We start from the raw sequence: 18970 nt of genomic DNA, 5'->3' as shown, positions 1-18970 counted from the left end.
TTGTTCGATTACGACTGCAGGCAAAATTGTCAATGTGTTGCAAAGAAGAGGAAGTTTTTAGTGCTCTGTGTTCAAGAGGACGTCAGTCTGCTCAGCTGTTGTTTTTTGTTTGTGTGAGCGGATTGCTGAGACTTTTCCTGTGCTGTGTGTTGGCGAACGAAGAGCTGAAACCTTCTCTTTGTAGTAGGCAAACAAAACGGGGGGGGGGGGGGGGGGTTTCCTCTCGAAATTCTTGTGCTGCTGTTCTCTGCCTCTTGTTCGATTACAACTACAGGCAAAACTGCAAGGTTTTGGGGCAGGGGGAGATGTCACAGTTCTGACTTCCGGTTTCCAGGCATGAGCAAACAGGATATCTCTGGTGCCTCGCAGTTCCGGTTTGGGGGGGGGTTGTGAAGCTTCATTTAGAACGTTGGGGTTGCGAATTATGTCCGGAAGGGGCGTGGCTGAGGGCGGGTTCTGAGTGACAGTGAGTGGTGCATGAGTGAGAGTGAGTGTTGCTGACAGCCTAGCCTTCAGTGTTTCTCTCCCACAGAGTGAGCTTCAGAATGTTCCAGGTGAGAATTATTATATAGGATATCTTTGCAAAACAATGCCAATGAGGAATCACTTGAAGGAGATCTTTAAAAAGTATTGACTTCATTCTAAATATACAATTCAATCTAGTCAACTCGGATATTCAATAAATAAAATAAACTAGGCCATAACTGTCCATTGGCTGCATAAGGCTGAAATGTAGTACACAGGTCATTTTTTTCTTTTATATATATATATATATATATATATATGTATATATGTATATATATATATATAAGAAAAAATTGACTTGTGTACTACTTGTCAATGGACAGTTATGGCCTAGTTTATTTTGTAAAGAAGATGAGTTTAAAGATGTGTCTGTCTATTGCTATTGTGAACTGATTTGTTTTCTGTTCAGCAGATGTCAGACTCTACACTGCATGCGTTTACGTTTTCATCTTCCTTGCTGGGTGAAGAAGTTCAGCTTCATTTTATCATCCCTAAGTCCAAGGAACACCACTTTGTCTTTGGCAAGCAAGGAAAGCACCTTGAGAGCATGCGCCTACCGCTTGTATCCGACAAGGTAGGTTAATATTGTTTACAGCATTTCACACTTTATTCTCTGGTGTCTGTTTCTGGCAAAAAAAGGGGGGGGGGGGATTAACAATAATATATAAACGTCTGCTATACATACTGGTAAACTCATGTTCTCTAGTTTTAATACCTTTTGGCCCGTTTTAGCAAAGTGCAAACACAGTGAAGAGCCCTATTTTCACTCCGTCAAGTGGCCGCCATGAACATGGCCTTTTGAATCTTTACCATGCAATGGAAGGCATCAGTCACCTTCATATCCTGGTGGTTAAGGAATATGAAATGCCGCTTTATCGTAAATACTGGCCCAACCACATCATGTTGGTGCTACCTGGAGTGTTCAACAATGCTGGCATTGGTAAGTAGGACTTTGATGGGATTTTGTATAGAATTAGCACTATATAACATTACCTAAACTAAATTATTTTATTGCAATACGGCAATGTTTTCAAACAGTTGAACAGAAGTTGACATCTGTATTTCAGTGGCTATCAATATTAGTTGGACATCTAGCACTTTCTCAAACATACCCATTTATAAGGATAATTTTGTAACAGACCACCTAACTTATGCAGCAAGTGCATGCATAAGTTGCACTCATGTTCATAGAGAAAGTAGGCTTTCACACATTTACACCTTCTGTTTAGTATACATAAAATTTACAAAGAGAAATGTATGCGCATAAGTCTGAATGTTGCTCCTACTCCATCCCTGGGAACACCTCCGCTCATCGTGGGTAGAAGCATGGGCACAATGACATGCAGAGCTGGATAATTTGATTTCAGAGTTGTTTTGGATTGTTCGTGATTTTTCATCCTCTCTTCCTGCAGCCCCATTTTAGACAGATCATAGAAGTAAGAATTGAGGCCTGCAGGTCAATGTGTCTCAAGTTTCACCAGTATTTTAGAACAGAATCTGCTGACCTAGAGCCTGATCTAAAATTCAGGAGAAATGGGTGTTTTTGCACCAGGTGCGTGCAGCATAGTCTTCCCCAGGGTCTGTTCTAGGACTACTGCTTTTTAACATATTTATAAATGATCTAGAGATGGGAGTAACTAGTTAGGTAATTAAATTTGCTGATGACACAAAGTTATTCAAAGTTGTTAAATTGCAAGAGGATTGTGAAAAATTACAAGAGGACCTTACAAGACTGGGAGATTGGGCATCTAAATGGCAGATGACGTTTAATGTGAGCAAGTGCAAAGTGATGCATGTGGGAAAGAGGAACCCGAATTAGGAGTCACCGACCAGAAAAGGGGTCTAGACATCGCTGTTGATGATACGTTGAAACCCTCTGTTCAGTGTGCTGCTGCGGCTTAGAAAGCAAAAAGAATGTTAGGTATTATTAGGAAAGGAATGGAAAGCAAAAATGTTATAATGCCTTTGTATCGCTCCATGGTGCAATCGCACCTCAAATATTGTGTTCAATTCTTGTCACCTCATCTCCAAAAAGATATAGTGGAATTAGAAAAAAGGTACAGAAAAGGGCAGCAAAAATAATAAAGGGGATTGGATGATTTCCTTATCAGAAAAGGCTAAAGTGGCTGAGGCTCTTCAGCTTGGAGAAAAGACGGCTGAGGGGAGATATGATAGCGGTCTATAAAATAATGAGTGGAGTGGAACAGGTAGACGTGAATCAGTTGTTTACTCTTTCCAAAAAATGCTAGCACTAGGGGGGCACGCAATGAAGCTACAAAGTACTAAATTTAAAATGAATTGGGCAAAATATTTCTTCACTCAACGTGTAATTAAACTCTGGAATTCATTGCCAGAGAATGTAGTAAAAGTGGTTAGCTTAGTGGGTTTAAAAAAGGTTTGGATGGCTTCCTAAAGGAAAAGTCCATTTGGAAACAGGATACTGGGCTTGCTGGACCTTCGGTCTGTCCCAGTATGGCAATACTTATGTAATTATGCAAGACGGTATCAAATCCATGACCCTTTTAGTTTGCACTATCAAATATGCAGTTAGCATAGGTATTCCTAACACCATTTTAAGAGCTGGCATTAGGTGTATCCGCACTACTCACACTTGACAGTAACATACGGTAGAAAATTTGTGTGGAAACCGCAGGGGTATTAAGAGTTTCCATACTAGATCAGGCTGAAGGTCCAGTTACTACAGTATCCAGTCCACTGGCAGAGTCCCAGAAAGTATCAAGATTCCATGAGCACACACCCAACAGTTACCACACAGCCTGCATTTAATTTTGTCTGTTAACCCAGTCTTTTGGTTTCAGGATATCCTCAATGAAAATGCATTAGAAAGATTGGCATAGATTTCCTTCTTGGTGTGCAAGTCTATCTCATGCATATTCATTGTGGATATCCAGAAAACCTGTGGGATTTGGTGTGCCCTGAGGACTGGGTTGAGAAGCCCTGGGTTTAACCCACACTGCAAATATCTATACACTGTAGTAAGCTGGCCCCATGGTCTGTGTTCTCAAACCTGCTGAGTGCTTAGTTGACCAATTTGTGTGCACTACCCTTCCCAATGAATGCGTGATTGCTGAGTGTACATTTTCTAAAACCAAACCAAACTGGAAGGTATATTTAAGGATCAATCCAAAGAGAATGCAAAAGCAACGTACATCACATAACATCATATCATTTATTTCTTTTATACCTCACTCCCAGCAATATTACTGCTCAATGTGGTTTACAACAAATATGCGTAAAACAATACTTTAATTCAGAGCATCTGATAAAATTCACACTATTCATAAATATATAAAATAACAATCCTTCCACAGAAACCATCGGTTTTCATGTACCATTTTTTCTTTATTTTATCATATGGCATGATTAATAACTATAGGTTCTTTAGTTTGTGGAAATTAAGTATGTGTATATTTGATACTGGCTTATGGACACCTGTCAGCAGAGCATGTAACATTTTCTGAATTAAAGTAAATGAAGTTTTAAATAGATTTTGCTTAACAGTATATATATAATTTTTTTTCCAGGGGCTGAAAGATTTCTTATAAAGGAACTGTCTTACCATAATCTCGAGTTGGAGAGAAACCGTTTGGAAGAACTAGGAGTCAAACGCCAGTGTGTATGGCCCTTCATTGTAATCATGGATGACTCTTGTGTTTTATGGAACATGCACAGCGTCCTGGAACAATCAAGGTAAATGGAACAATTCTCTGGCTAATCATTTTGCTTGTGTCAGAAGAGAGGAAGTAATAAAAACCATATTATATGTTTTTAATTACTTACTACTACTACTACTATTTAGCATTTCTATAGCGCTACAAGGCGTACGCAGCGCTGCACAAACATAGAAGAAAGACAGTCCCTGCTCAAAGAGCTTACAATCTTGAACTTCCAAGCAGTCTCAGGTGGCTGGGTTCTTGAATGCAAATGTCTCTGAACAATCAGAAGCTGATATATTAAGGTCATGTAATTGAGGTAACACACTAAGGCGATTTGACTCGATCAGTGCTACTAGCATACCCCTAGGACATACCTTGGATTGCGTTCATAGCTGTCTGTGCAGACAGAGGAAATCAAATGATTTATAACATCTTAGACTTGTCCTGTTACTAATTTGAGTTGGACTTTAGCCAGTGCATGACAGAGGTCTCCAGGGAGAATTAGCTGTTGCAGGAAGTAGAGTTGGTGATTTTATGAAGCTTGGTTTCTCAAGTAGTGCTGACCAGCTTGCATACACCAGATATTAGAGTGCTTTGTTTTAATGAGCACTATATTGTCACTATCATTATAATTATTACCCTCTGGGATTTGTTTTCAGGGTTGGCTCATGAGCATCTTGTTTCAACATTTTCACCAAATGTTGTATTTAGTTCTGATGCAGGACTGGGTTGCATCATTTTTGGAAACAGGAAGCTTGCTTGTAGTTCTTAGAGGTCAATGTGAATCTGGTTTCCTCATTGAATGTAGCCTCTGAAAACTCTGGATATTTTTCTTTATTCCATGCATTTTCATTGCTGAGGAAATAATTTCTCTTAAAACATCCATTTGTAAACTGTATTTCAGCTTTCGTTTGGAACAGTTTACACTGGTTATTTAATCTGTCCTGCTGTTTTTCAATAAAAAATTTTTGAGTTAATGTGTGTTAGGTAAACTGAAGTTTGATGTTGCTTTCCCCCCCCCCCCCCCCCTTGTTGCTATCTTAATAATTTTATTTATATGAACTCAGGTCATGCTTGTTCAGTTATAGCTCAAGATGAATTGCTTCCAGTTACAATAGGTTTTCCTTTTCCTTGGAGGGCTTACAATCTAAGGAGTCATTTTACTACAGTGTGTTAGATTTTGCAGTTACTGCACCTTAATCCAATAAATTAGCCTGTGGAAAGTGCAGCTTTAATGCAGCATCTATATGGCTTTTGTTTTATTTCTGCTTGCTATATTGCCATACCTAACTGGTAGATCACAACGGTTTACAAAATTAAAAATAAAAAGGGAGAATCAGATAGAAACTACAGATTGTTTAAGAACAAACCATAAGGGCAACAGGGAACAGCCTCTCCAACCCATTTTAATGGAAACTACAGATTGTGTAAGAACAAACCATAAGGGCAACAGGGAACAGCCTCTCCAACCCATTTTAATGGAAACTACAGATTGTGTAAGAACAAACCATAAGGGCAACAGGGAACAGCCTCTCCAACCCATTTTAAAGAAGATGCCTTTTTAAAGAGCAATAAAAGCTTAAACATTTTAAAAGTTTGCTCAGATTGAATAGGGAGGGGAAGAGAATTCCACAACGAAGGGGAGACAAAATAGAAAGCACAATGCATGAATTAGTGTGCACTAACCATTAAAATAACATACAACCACATTTGTGCAGTAGCAGTTAACATGCACTAATTCGCGTGTTAAGTGGCTAACACACTTTAATAATAGGACCCCTAAGTTTGTACTTGAAGCAATGGGGGATTAAAGGATAATTCTATAAAGGGGCACCTATATTTTGATGTCTACAACATGCCTACTTGGAGCCTATTCTACATTAAAAAAAAAATAGGTGCCTAATTTTCTTTATAGAGTACCAGTTTGGCATAACAAGAACATGCCTGTATGCTAGACACAGACACAGCAGCCATAGAGCTTGGGTAAATGCTTGCATGAAGATTGGACATGCATGCAGATTATAGTATTTTATAATCTGAGCACATAACTGTGCCCCACCTACACTTTGACTATGTGAATGCCCACTCATAAACTCTGCAGTATGCAACATCTCCCGTTTCTGTATAGGTAACTCATAGTAACATAGTAGATGATGGCAAATAAAAACCTGTATGATCCATCCAGTCTGCCCAACAAAATAAACTCATTATATAAGGTATGACGTGATACTTTGTCTGTACCTGATTTTGATTTGTCCTTGCCATTTTCAGGGCATAGACCATAGAAGTCCGCCTGGCACTGTCCTTGTTCTAAAATTTCTGATGATATCAAAACCCCTGTAAATTTCCACTCCAGCCCATCCAAATCTATTCAGCCATGAACAAGGCACAGACTGTAGAAGTCCGCCCAGCACTGGCCTTGTTCTTCAACTTACAATCAGAACCTGTCCAGCCAAGATCAGGGCACAAACTGTAGAAATCTGCCCAGTTCTGGCTTTGCTTGCTAATTACCGTTATTGCTGCCTAGTCTCCACTAAGGTTCTTTGAATCAATTCCTTCTAAACAGGATAGTTAACATAATACTTGATGGCAGATAAAGACCTGTACAATCCATCCAGTCTGCCCAACAAGATAAATTCATAGCATGGCCTAGTTCTCTAACTTCTAAGTTGTCATTGAAGCTCCACTCCAGCCCATCCAAATCTCTCAAGCAATGATCGGGGCACAGACCATAGAGGTCTGCCCAGCACTGGCCTTGTTCTCCAGCTACTGAAGATAAATCTGTCCAGGCACAATCAGGGCACAGACCGTAGAAGTCTGCCAAGCATTGTCTTTGCTTCCAAATTACTGGTGTTGCTGTTGCCATTTTTATCTCCACCTCCTGTGTGAGGGCATTCCAGGTATGTACCACCCTCTCCGTGAAAAAGTGCTACCTGACATTATTCCTGAGTCGGTCCCTCCACAACCTCAATTCATGTCGTCCTGTTCTTCCACCTTCCCGTGTCTTGAAAAGGTTTGTTTGTAGATTAAAACGTTTCAAATATTTAAATGTCTGCATCGTATCACTCCTGTCTGTCCTTTCTTCCAGGGTATACATGTTTAGGTCCTCATTTGTCTTGTGAAGCAAACCCCCATTCCATTTTTGTCGCTTTTCTCTGAATCACATCGTCTTTTTACATCCCTAGCAAGATATGACCTCCAAAACTGAACACAGTATTCCAAGTGGGTCCTGACTAATGACTTGTACAGGGGCATCAACACCTACTTTTTTCTGCTGGTTATACCTTCTCTATGCGGTCTAACATCCTTCTGGCCATGGCCTCTGCCTTGTCACATTGTTTCATCACCTTGACATCATCAGAAACCATCATCCCAAGGATTCCTGAGCTGTGCTTATCAACCTCTCTCCTATCTGGAACATCTCCTTTGGATTTCTGCACCCCAAATGCATCGCTCTGCACTTCTTGGCATTACATTTTAACTGCTAGACCGTTGACCATTCTTCTGGTTTTTGGAGATCTCTTCTCATGGTTTCTACTCTCTCTGTGGTATCTACTCTGTTGGCTATCTTCATGTCATTGCAAAAAGGTGATGAAACAATGCGACAAGATGGTAGCCATGACTAGAAGGATGGGCATGGGCGGGTCAGGGGCATTCCCAGAAGTTACGCATGGTGTTAGAGAACAGTTAGGATGTGCACCTAACTTTGGGCACAGGACTTATGACAGCTTCTATCAGGTGTAAGTCCCGTGCCCAAAGTTAGGCATGACCTGCATACTAAAGGTTCAGCACCCTTTGCAGAATACTAGCTTAGCATGGATCATCCCAGGACCTACCTGTGGACGCCATTTACTGAATCTACCTCTATATGTGCATATTTACAGCATAGTTCATAGACAGCAGTATGCTAGTCATTTACATGTGTGTGTGTGAACAGATTAACCTAAATGACGAGAATACCAGCATTTGTGCTCATTTAGGTGGTTCCTTATAGAATTATCCTCCTAAGTTACTTGCCCAAGATCACAAGGAGCAGCAGTGGGATTTGTATCCTGGCTTCTTTGTTTCTCAGACCACCGCTGTAACTACTCCTGCATGCCTTTACTTCAAGAAGTAAGTGGTCAAATAATGCTTCCTTGAGGCTTCATAAATACAAGAAAAATTTGTGATGCTTAAGTTTCAAGTTTATTAATAACTTGCTATCCCGTCTATCGGGCTTACCAACTAAGCGGCTTAGAAGCTAATAAAGAAAGAGAGGTGGAAACAAGAGATACAACAGAGACAACATTGATAGAAGGGAAAGAAGGGGAGAACTACAATATTCATGATAGGAAAAAAGGTTAGGGAAGCATAATAGGAGGGAGAATGTTCTCAGAGCCAAGTGATGCCTACCCACATATGAGGCCATAGTGATCAGCGAAATCCCTCTGAGTAAAGATAGGTTTTGAGTTCAGATTTAAACGTGCCAAAGTGGTGTGTGATCTAAGGTGCTCTGGGAGCTGGTTCCAGAGCTCAGGGCCTTGCACAAAGAAAACAAAGTTTCTAATTTTGGAGTGACCAGTCTCTCGATGGGAAGGGGACAGTCGAGCAATGCTGAGTGGAGGAACGGTGAGATTGGGCCAGAACATATTGAGATTGCAGACAGTAAAGAAATGAGGGATCTGCAATGCAGCATATCTTAAAAACCATCAGTAAAAGTTTGTAGGTAATGTGATAAGATAGAGGAAGTTAAAGAGAAGCATATAATAACAACGTGATGTAGTTGTATTTGTGTGCACCATGGATAAGCTTAATTGCAGTGTTCTGAACCAACTGCAGTCAGCAGCGATCCTTCAGTGTTGGCGATTTATAGAGGGAGTTGCAATAATCAAGTTGGCTAAGGAGAAGTGAATGAACCAAGATATTAAGAGCAGATGAGTGTAAGAGTGGTTGAATAGAGCGAATGTGTCTTAATTTATAAAATGAGCGAGAGATAGAGATACATGTATTAGGAAAGTTTATTATCCAGGATAACTCCAAGAATACATATACTAGATCCTAGAGGGACCAGGGTATGACAAAGCAGCAGTGGAGAGCCAAGGGAAGCCTCTCTTTCACCAGTGAAAAGAAGATAGCATTTGTTAGGGTTCAAAGCCAATTTGTTGGACCAGAGCCAGTTAGTAAGCTGCTTAAGCTTAGAGTTGAGGGCAGAGATTTCCTGTAAATTGGTTAGGTCAAGGGTACAGAGCAACTATACAGTGGGGGAAATAAGTATTTGATCCCTTGCTGATTTTGTAAGTTTGCCCACTGACAAAGACATGAGCAGCCCATAATTGAAGGGTAGGTTATTGGTAACAGTGAGAGATAGCACATCACAAATTAAATCCGGAAAATCACATTGTGGAAAGTATATGAATTTATTTGCATTCTGCAGAGGGAAATAAGTATTTAATCCCTCTGGCAAACAAGACCTAATACTTGGTGGCAAAACCCTTGTTGGCAAGCACAGCGGTCAGACGTCTTCTGTAGTTGATGATGAGGTTTGCACACATGTCAGGAGGAATTTTGGTCCACTCCTCTTTGCAGATCATCTCTAAATCATTAAGAGTTCTGGGCTGTCGCTTGGCAACTCGCAGCTTCAGCTCCCTCCATAAGTTTTCAATGGGATTAAGGTCTGGTGACTGGCTAGGCCACTCCATGACCCTAATGTGCTTCTTCCTGAGCCACTCCTTTGTTGCCTTGGCTGTATGTTTTGGGTCATTGTCATGCTGGAAGACCCAGCCACGACCCAGTTTTAAAGCCCTGGCGGAGGGAAGGAGGTTGTCACTCAGAATTGTACGGTACATGGCCCCATCCATTCTCCCATTGATGCGGTGAAGTAGTCCTGTGCCCTTAGCAGAGAAACACCCCCAAAACATAACATTTCCACCTCCATGCTTGACAGTGGGGACGGTGTTCTTTGGGTCATAGGCAGCATTTCTCTTCCTCCAAACACGGCGAGTTGAGTTCATGCCAAAGAGCTCAATTTTTGTCTCATCTGACCACAGCACCTTCTCCCAATCACTCTCGGCATCATCCAGGTGTTCACTGGCAAACTTCAGACGGGCCGTCACATGTGCCTTCCGGAGCAGGGGGACCTTGCGGGCACTGCAGGATTGCAATCCGTTATGTCGTAATGTGTTACCAATGGTTTTCGTGGTGACAGTGGTCCCAGCTGCCTTGAGATCATTGACAAGTTCCCCCCTTGTAGTTGTAGGCTGATTTCTAACCTTCCTCATGATCAAGGATACCCCACGAGGTGAGATTTTGCGTGGAGCCCCAGATCTTTGTCGATTGACAGTCATTTTGTACTTCTTCCATTTTCTTACTATGGCACCAACAGTTGTCTCCTTCTCGCCCAGCGTCTTACTGATGGTTTTGTAGCCCATTCCAGCCTTGTGCAGGTGTATGATCTTGTCCCTGACATCCTTAGACAGCTCCTTGCTCTTGGCCATTTTGTAGAGGTTAGAGTCTGACTGATTCACTGAGTCTGTGGACAGGTGTCTTTCATACAGGTGACCATTGCCGACAGCTGTCTGTCATGCAGGTAACGAGTTGATTTGGAGCATCTACCTGGTCTGTAGGGGCCAGATCTCTTACTGGTTGGTGGGGGATCAAATACTTATTTCCCTCTGCAGAATGCAAATAAATTCATATACTTTCCACAATGTGATTTTCCGGATTTAATTTGTGATGTGCTATCTCTCACTGTTACCAATAACCTACCCTTCAATTATGGGCTGCTCATGTCTTTGTCAGTGGGCAAACTTACAAAATCAGCAAGGGATCAAATACTTATTTCCCCCACTGTATATTGTCTGTATAGACATATGCGGTGAACCCCCAGGGAGTCTATTAAAGTAAGAAATGGTGCTAGGTAAACATAAACAAGAGAGGGGCCAAAATTGAACCCTGCAGTACTCCAGAGGTGAGGTTTAAAGAAGGAGAATCAGAGTTAGTGGTCCTAATTATATGCCTACGTTGACTAGGTATGAAACAAACCTATAGGCTGTGCCTCGGAGCCCCATCAAATGGAGGCGAGAAAGTAAGATGAAATGATCAGCTAAATCGAAGCCAGCAGTAAGCAAGAGCAGTAGAACAGATTGTAACTTATCAAGATGGTGATATCAGTAGGTTGTAATACCTAGCATAGTGGATTCTGTACTATGGTTCAGACAGAAACCAGTTTGGTATGAATATAATAAATGCCTGGGTGATTATTAGAAACATGTTTTTTCTGAAGTCTAGGGCGGGGAAACTTGGATTTGGATTTTAGACTAAATGTACATGTGGGGTTTTTTTTGGTCCTGAAGTGTGGGGGGGTAATTATTAGAAAGAATATGGTATATAACTGTAAAAAAATGTTTTTTTTTAGTTGTGTAACATCTTTTGTCATATATAAGGTATTTAGTCATTGAAAATTCATTTCATTATTTTATGTTATAAGCGTTATGCATATACCATTACTCATAAGACATATGACTACAGACCTTTAAATAAAATTAATGTTGAAGATTCCATGACAGTTTTGACAAGAGTGCTAATTAAGTAGTTTACTAGGGCACAGTTACCTGAATTACCTTTGTAATCGGTGCACGCTACTCACATGCTAAAAAATGAAATTTATTTTTTAGCGCTGGTGGTGTGTCTGGAGGCAGAGAATTGGCATGCTCTGCGCTAATTGGTTAGCACAGCTACATTGCCATGCACTAACCAATTAGCATGTAGTTAGCGCATGAGCCCTTGCCACCTACAAAATAGGTGGTTGTAGGGGGCCACACACTAATGGTAAAATTAGCGTGTGGCCATTAATGCAGAAAATAGGAAAATCAGCCATTCATTTATTTATTAGGATTTATTTACCGCCTTTTTGAAGGAATTCACTCAAGGCGGTGTACAGTAAGAATAGATCAAACATGAGCAATAGGCAATTACAGCAGTAAAAATATTCAAATAACAATACAAAGAATGGCACGGTATACTACTTGCAATGACTACACAGTATGTAATAGAACATTATAATTGGTAGTGAAGGGTAAGGCAAAGTGGTAACATATAGATAAGTAAGAAAGTAGGAAGAATTAGAAAGTAAGGTGACTGATTTGAAAGTTGCACATGAGGTCAGAGAGATGGTTAAATATCATCTCAGCTAGGGTAGGAGTGGATAAACATGTCCCGCTGCAGTATGTGCAGCCCAAGTCAATCCTTTGTGTGTGAGTGAGACTAACAAGTTAGTTACTTCTTCCATTAAAGGCCTGGTTGAAGAGCCAAGCTTTCATCTATATATATAAAAGGCAACCCCAACGTTCTGAAGCCTCCACGGAAGTTGAGGCGCCCGAGATATCCGGTGTGCCCTGGAGTGTCTGCACCGCCCTCGCGTCACAACGTCATGACGCGTCAAAACGTCATGACGTCGAGGGCGGAGCTATTCACACTCCAGGGCCGAAACGGCCCACAGCGAACAAGGCAAGTAGCTTCGAGGGACGGAGGGAGGGGGCCCCTTGCTAGCGCCCGTTTCATTCCACTCTGAAACGGGCATTTTTTCCTAGTCTGCTTCCTAAAGTAGAGATAGTCTTGTGTTAAGCAGAGCCTTTCAGGCAATGCATTCGAGAGTGTGGGGGCTACTCCGGAGAAGGATCGCTTGCTGGTATCACATCGTGTAATGTCTTTTGGAGAGGGTGTAGTTAGTGAAGGTCCTTGGAAGGACCTTAGTGTCCTTGGCGGTGTGTGGAGGATCATCCTATTCTTCAGATACTCAGGGCCATTTCCTTTCAGGGCCTTGAAGATCAGACATAGAGTTCTAAATTTAGCCCTGTATTGTACTGGTAGCCAATGAACGTTTTGCAAAAATGGTGTGATGTGGTCACGTCGCTTGCAGCCTTCTATGAGCCATTGTTCCTCCTATGGTAAAAATGGCCTTAGCATGCAAAATGACCCAGATAAGTACGCGCAAAGGCTACTTTTACCACAGTTTGGTAAAAGGGCCCCATAGTATGCTACAGAAAACTGCCCCCCTTCCTTTAGTTAAAGGAGCAATCTCATTAAAATGCTTTTATTTTGCATACCTTAGGTAGCATGTAAAATGGATTTGTTATCTGCTGAGCAAAATGGTAGCAAAAGTGGGGTATGTAACTTATTTATACCACAAGATAGAGGGATATCAATTGTACAATCCTGCAAAATTGCAGCTTCAGGTATGGACTAACCACGTCTTTAAAAAAATGAGAAATGTTTATCAGTAAAAAAAAGTAACTAACCCCAGAAATTAGAAATTACATACCCTACTTTAGGTATCATTTTTAGGTACCTGCAGATTTTAGGCTGTAGAGCATGATAAACATCTGTTGTGAAAATAATTGAATAGTCCCATTCTACTGACCCTATAGTACACAAAACGTTCAAAAATGATAATTGCCCCTCCAAACATTTATAGCCTTTATCTGTTATTTGTAACTCCACTTTTGGCATCTTTAGACTCAATGGGTCACAATTTTGTTTTCCAGCATTGCTTGTACATTTTAGTTCTCATTTACTAAATCCTGGTTTGTGCCATTTCCAGTGAAGATATGCTGTTCCCTAGGACAGTGTTTCTAGAGACAGTACTGGAATACTTCCAGGCCCATTTGGTTTTCAAGATACTCCTACTAAACATGCAAATAAAAGATTTCCATTCACTGTTTCCAAATCCAAGGTGATCTGGTGGACCCCAGCAGTACCCCTGATCCCCTCACACACAAAAATCTCCCTCTGGTCTAGTGAAATCCCCACTCCCCTCCCCTTCCTCGCTGTACCTTAAAATGTAGGAGGGCAAGAGCACCACCTCCTCTGGGCCTGCTTTCCCAAAATGGCAGCGCCCAGCCCCTGCCTGCTGCATTCTGGGATGCATCGGGAGGGGGCTATGCACTATATAAGTCCTTATATGGTGCTTAGCCCCTCCCAGTGCATACCAGAATGCACCGAGTTGGGGCTGGGTGCCGCCATTTTGAGAAGGCACACCCAGAGGGAGGAGTGTTGCTCCTGCTCTCCTGCTTTCTACATTTTAAGGTATGGGAAAGGGAGGTGAGGACTACCAGGGAGATTTTTACTGGCGGTGGGGGGGGGGGGGGGGGTCCATTGGGCCACTATGGATTTATTGCATGGGGGAGGCTGGGGGTGCAGAGGTGTTGTGAGGATCCACCAGACCACCATGGATTTGTGCTTGGGAGTGTGGGTGGGTTGAGAAGGGGGTGCAGTTGTGTCAGGTTCCAGTGGACCACCAGGGATTTGTGCTTGGGCAAGCTGTCATATGCATTTGACAGCTTCAAGTCGCAAACAGCGACCAATGCACAAAGGGGGATCTGTGCATCTCATTTGCTTGCAATCCGCTTTGTGTATCATTCGCTGTTTGCAACTCGCTAAGTTTTACCACAGCACCCATAATTAATGGGTGCCTTTGTGCATCGGGGTCTCAGTGGATTATCATATTCATGTATTCAGGAAAAAAAGCATATGAAACATTTTGCGATTGGAACAATCATATAAACCTATAGACAACTTCATATACATCAAACCCAGAAATTTATAATCCTTTTTGTTTGGAATAATTGAAGAATGCATAATTATTTCAGGTAGAAAACATGCTTCCTTAAATTCAGGCTCAGTGCTAGGAATAAAATTCCTGGTTGCTTCTAACCTTTGCTGGACTGTTGCATGGAAGTGCATATGCTGAAAGAGGGGGGACTATGAGATCTTTGAGGTATGCAAGTTTTTTTGTATTGAAAATTGCCTTCAGTCATTTCAAACTGCCCATTATATAATTGTTGTTTATCTTTATAATATACATACATTGTAAATTGTGAGATGCGCCAGATTGGGGGGGGGGGGGGCTGTATAAATTCCTTTTTTCAAAATAAATCCTCACAAACTTTTATTCTGTTTTTGTTTTTTTTGTTTTTTTGTTTTGTGTTTTGTTTTTTTGCTTTACCAGCCAATCCAAAGAACCAATCGTTACCACCAAAAATGTGTCACTAAAATACGTTCTACAGCATATTGAAGCCACGCCAAAAATTGTTCATTATGCAATTCTGGGTATTCAGAAGTGGAACAACATGTTGAATGTCAAGAGACCCATACCTCCGTTTTCCAGATGTCATGTGCATGACATTACAGTACTCAACATAGACTTGACGCAGAATGTACAGTATGATCTAAACAGGTAGGCAAAATACAGATAAGTAAGAAGTTGTTTCAGATTTTCTGTGTATTATAAAATAGAACAAGGACAATGTTTGTTTCCTAAAATATATTTGTTAAAAGAAAACCAACAAAGTACCTGACTAGAAATGACCCTCTCAGGAGGGTCTTCAGTATTTCCACAAAGCTTGTATTATGAAATATTTGTTATCTTGCTCAGGCTTTATCTTGACCTAATTAGTTTTAAGGGGTTTTGTTTAAAATAAATCTAACGTATATATTCTTAGCCAGGTTCCGCCCTAATTTATCACCTTCAGGAAACAAGTGAGATAAAAAATGGTGAAACCCCAGAAAAGTAAGAATTATTCAAAACCACCTAAAAATAACAAGAAGCATGGATAGAAAATGCTGAGCCAAAATGAATGGGGTGAATAACAATTTTAATGCATCTGGAAGTCTGTGGCAGCCATTTTAGGAAGCTTGTGTGGGATTTGCACACACGTATAGTGGGAAATGCATGTGTAAATGGCCCTATGTATCTAAGGGGCATAGTTATCAACATGGGGGCAGGGAACCGGCGGAGCAGACAGCTGTGCAACTGCTTCGTGCACCCCTTGCTCCCTGCACCCAGGGCAGATCGCCTTGCCCTTGGTACGCTAGAGCCTCCAACATTTTTCCAAATAGCCCAAAAATAATCTACTCCAGCAGAAACTTCTGCCTGAAATTCGAGATATTTCAGAGTACTTTATTTTTCAACAGAATGGAGCTCCAGCAAATCGAGTTCACAAAACAATTAAGCTCTTGGTTAGTGAAACCCCAGAATTAATTGAGCCAAAGGCTCAGTGGCCTCAAAGACTTTGTGAATGTGTCAAGGTTGAAGGAGGACATTTTGAACAGAAATTATGAATTAAGAAAAAATATTATACTAATCTGTTTTCAAAGGTCATACTAAATGTTTAAACAATTGTGAAGTATTTTGAAACTACGTAAGGGAGCCTGTTTTTTCTGGATACCATGTATAAGGGCATATAAATGGTATAGTGACCAAATTGAAGGGGGGACATTCATATTGGGGGGGGGGGGGGGGGGGGGGGGGAGACCAAGGGTGAGGCTGCCACTTAGCACATAAGTTGTAGAGTACGGTAAGTTATATGCGGCCTTGCTGCATTTATACACATGTAGTTACGTCAGCTCCAGGGCCAGCTCAAGGGTGGTGGCGCCCTGAGCGAATTTGCTTTGGTGGCACCTCTCTCCTCATCACTTCGCTTCCGGTGCCTCTTCCCTCCCCACCCCCACCTCCATGGGTGTGGCATCTCTCCCCCCCCCCCCCCCCCCCCCCCTTTCCTGTCTTTTTCCTTTTACTATGTTCTCTTTCCCACGGGTCCAGCACTGCTCCCTCACCTTTTTATTTCCTATCACTAGCACTGAATATTGAACTGTGAGATTTTAGAAGCCAACAATATGTGATAATAGGAAGCCTACAAAAGGGCTCAAATTTGTGTATAAGATACTTCTATATTTATTAAAGTTAAAATGGCTTCTCCTTTTGGAAAACAAAAGGGAAGTTGAAAACTACTGCCTTTTTTTTCTATAGTGAATTCAGAATGGGAAAAGGATGGAACACCATGCATGTTCAAGTTTATCTAGGGCAACAGAAAGCCTTGGACAGGCCTTTCAATCAAAATACACATTCATGACTAAATAGTTACTAAATCAGGGCTCCCCAAATCAGGTTGCAGAGCCTGTGTTTGGGTCGCAGCCTGAGCGGGCTGTCAATAGAAACATCATCAGCCCACTCCTCTGAGCATCATGTTCTCTCTGTAGCCATGATAATGAAGTCATTTTCACAGAAAGTTTGATAAGCACTGTACTAAATACAGGGGCTAAGAAATGAAAAGCACAATTAGAAGTGTCCTAAGTCATTTTTTTTATTAAACATTGTGTAAGTTATTGCCAGTCAGCGGGGCGCTGCTCACTAATAACTTAGGACCCTGTTTACTAAGCTGTGCTATAGGTGCGCTACCATTTTTAGCGCATGCTAACGCTAGAGACACCTATAAGAATATATGGGTGTGTCTAGCATTTATCATGTGTTTAAAATGCTAGCGCATGTTAGTAAACGAGGGCCCTTAGAGTCTACTGAGAATCTTTATTTTATTGAAGGTTAGAACCTAGCAGATAAATGTTTCAGGGGGCTAAGCTGGCTACTGTTCAGCGTTGCAGGTGGCGGGAAATAAAAGTTGGTGCTTAATTGTTCAAGCCATTGCAGGTTACATGTGTGATTAATCTCTGCCCCAACTGGTGCCTGACTGCTTTATTAAAATGTTAAAAGCTTTGTGTCAGTGTTGTGGCCCTGCTTTGAAGATGCATGAGTTAAATTTTACATTCAAGAATTAGATGTCTTTGATTTCAAACACAGAACTATATTATCTTTGGTCTTCCCCCAAACACAGGATGGATCAATCACTCTGGTTGTCCTGGCAACAGAAGTCTCACTGATAACCTGGCCAGAACACCCTTAAGGATTTCCTCTGAATACTACAGTCTCTTCCTATTTGGGATTTTGTGAAAACTTTTCTGAACAAACTGCTTCATTCCAATGTTTTGTCCATAGGTACTTTTGTGAAGATGTGGATTTTAACCTGAGAACAAACAGCAGTGGTCTGTTGATATGCCGATTTAACAAGTTCAGTCTGATGAAGAAATGTGTACAAGTTGGAGGGCAAAAAGACTTTGTCATTAAACCCAAAATTATGGTAGGTTATATGAAACTTGGAGAAAGTGTCTTATGGGAGGAGATAAGTGACATCATCTTTAATTGTCCTTGTGAGAATGAAAAACAGCATTTGATTTAGTGTGTTTGGTAGTGCTGCTCTTGTATCCTATTTGTGCTAGAGTTTAAATTAGAATTTCTCCGATGAAATCTCTTAGTGAGCCGAAGTGTAGACCAGTACCCACTTTCCATAGAAAGATCATAAAACCTCCTTTAAAATTTTCTTTTCTAATATCACACTGGGGGCCATAAAACGTTGTGTACTCTCTTGTAACTCAGCTTGAGCATGGATTTCAAAAAGGCAAGCATTCAAATGTAGAATCCAGTATCCAAATCTAATACAATAACCTTTCTGTTAGAGCATCAGATGCTTTTGCATGCATCTAAACTTTCTTCTTTATAGCAGCTCTGTAGGTGGTTGAGCACTCCCAGTATTTTCTCCTGTGATCCCTCAATTGAAAACTGAGAGCAGGGCTACAGGTGAAAGGATCCAGTCTCCAAGGCTACTGTTCTCACCTCCCCTTCCAGCACTACAGTCACTGGGTAATGTCATATTTTACTGGAAAGATGGGGGAAAGGGAGGAGGATGTTGTAGCATGCAATACCATGAACTGAAATCTCTCTTTTCAAAATTGCTTTCTCTGATGACAAGCTGGACTGTGAATCCTTGCTTCTGAGTGACACCACTGACAGCCCAATGTGGAAAACCTTAACTCAGCATCTTTTTCAAGAAGCGTTTCAGCCAGCTGACCACACATCTGTGCTCATTCCTTCCTGCCACTGTCAAACGGGATCTCTTCAGTCA

General features: G+C 41.3%; 1 protein-coding gene across 2 annotated transcripts in view; it reads left to right on the top strand.

Moving 5' to 3' along the window:
• GREB1L (GREB1 like retinoic acid receptor coactivator) overlaps positions 1-18970 on the top strand; it is a 294440-nt gene that overhangs the window by 259728 nt on the left and 15742 nt on the right. For both annotated transcript variants that reach the window (XM_030212882.1, XM_030212875.1), the window contains 5 exons: positions 938-1099; positions 1258-1465; positions 4071-4236; positions 15187-15414; positions 18007-18148. In XM_030212882.1, the coding sequence (XP_030068742.1) occupies positions 938-1099; positions 1258-1465; positions 4071-4236; positions 15187-15414; positions 18007-18148 (906 nt within the window). The remainder of the gene's footprint in view (positions 1-937; positions 1100-1257; positions 1466-4070; positions 4237-15186; positions 15415-18006; positions 18149-18970) is intronic.

This window comes from Microcaecilia unicolor, chromosome 1 (assembly GCF_901765095.1).
Source record: "Microcaecilia unicolor chromosome 1, aMicUni1.1, whole genome shotgun sequence".
NCBI classification, from domain to species: domain Eukaryota; kingdom Metazoa; phylum Chordata; class Amphibia; order Gymnophiona; family Siphonopidae; genus Microcaecilia; species Microcaecilia unicolor.
Note: the sequence above shows the minus strand (reverse complement) of the source record. Positions and strands in the feature narration are given on the sequence as shown.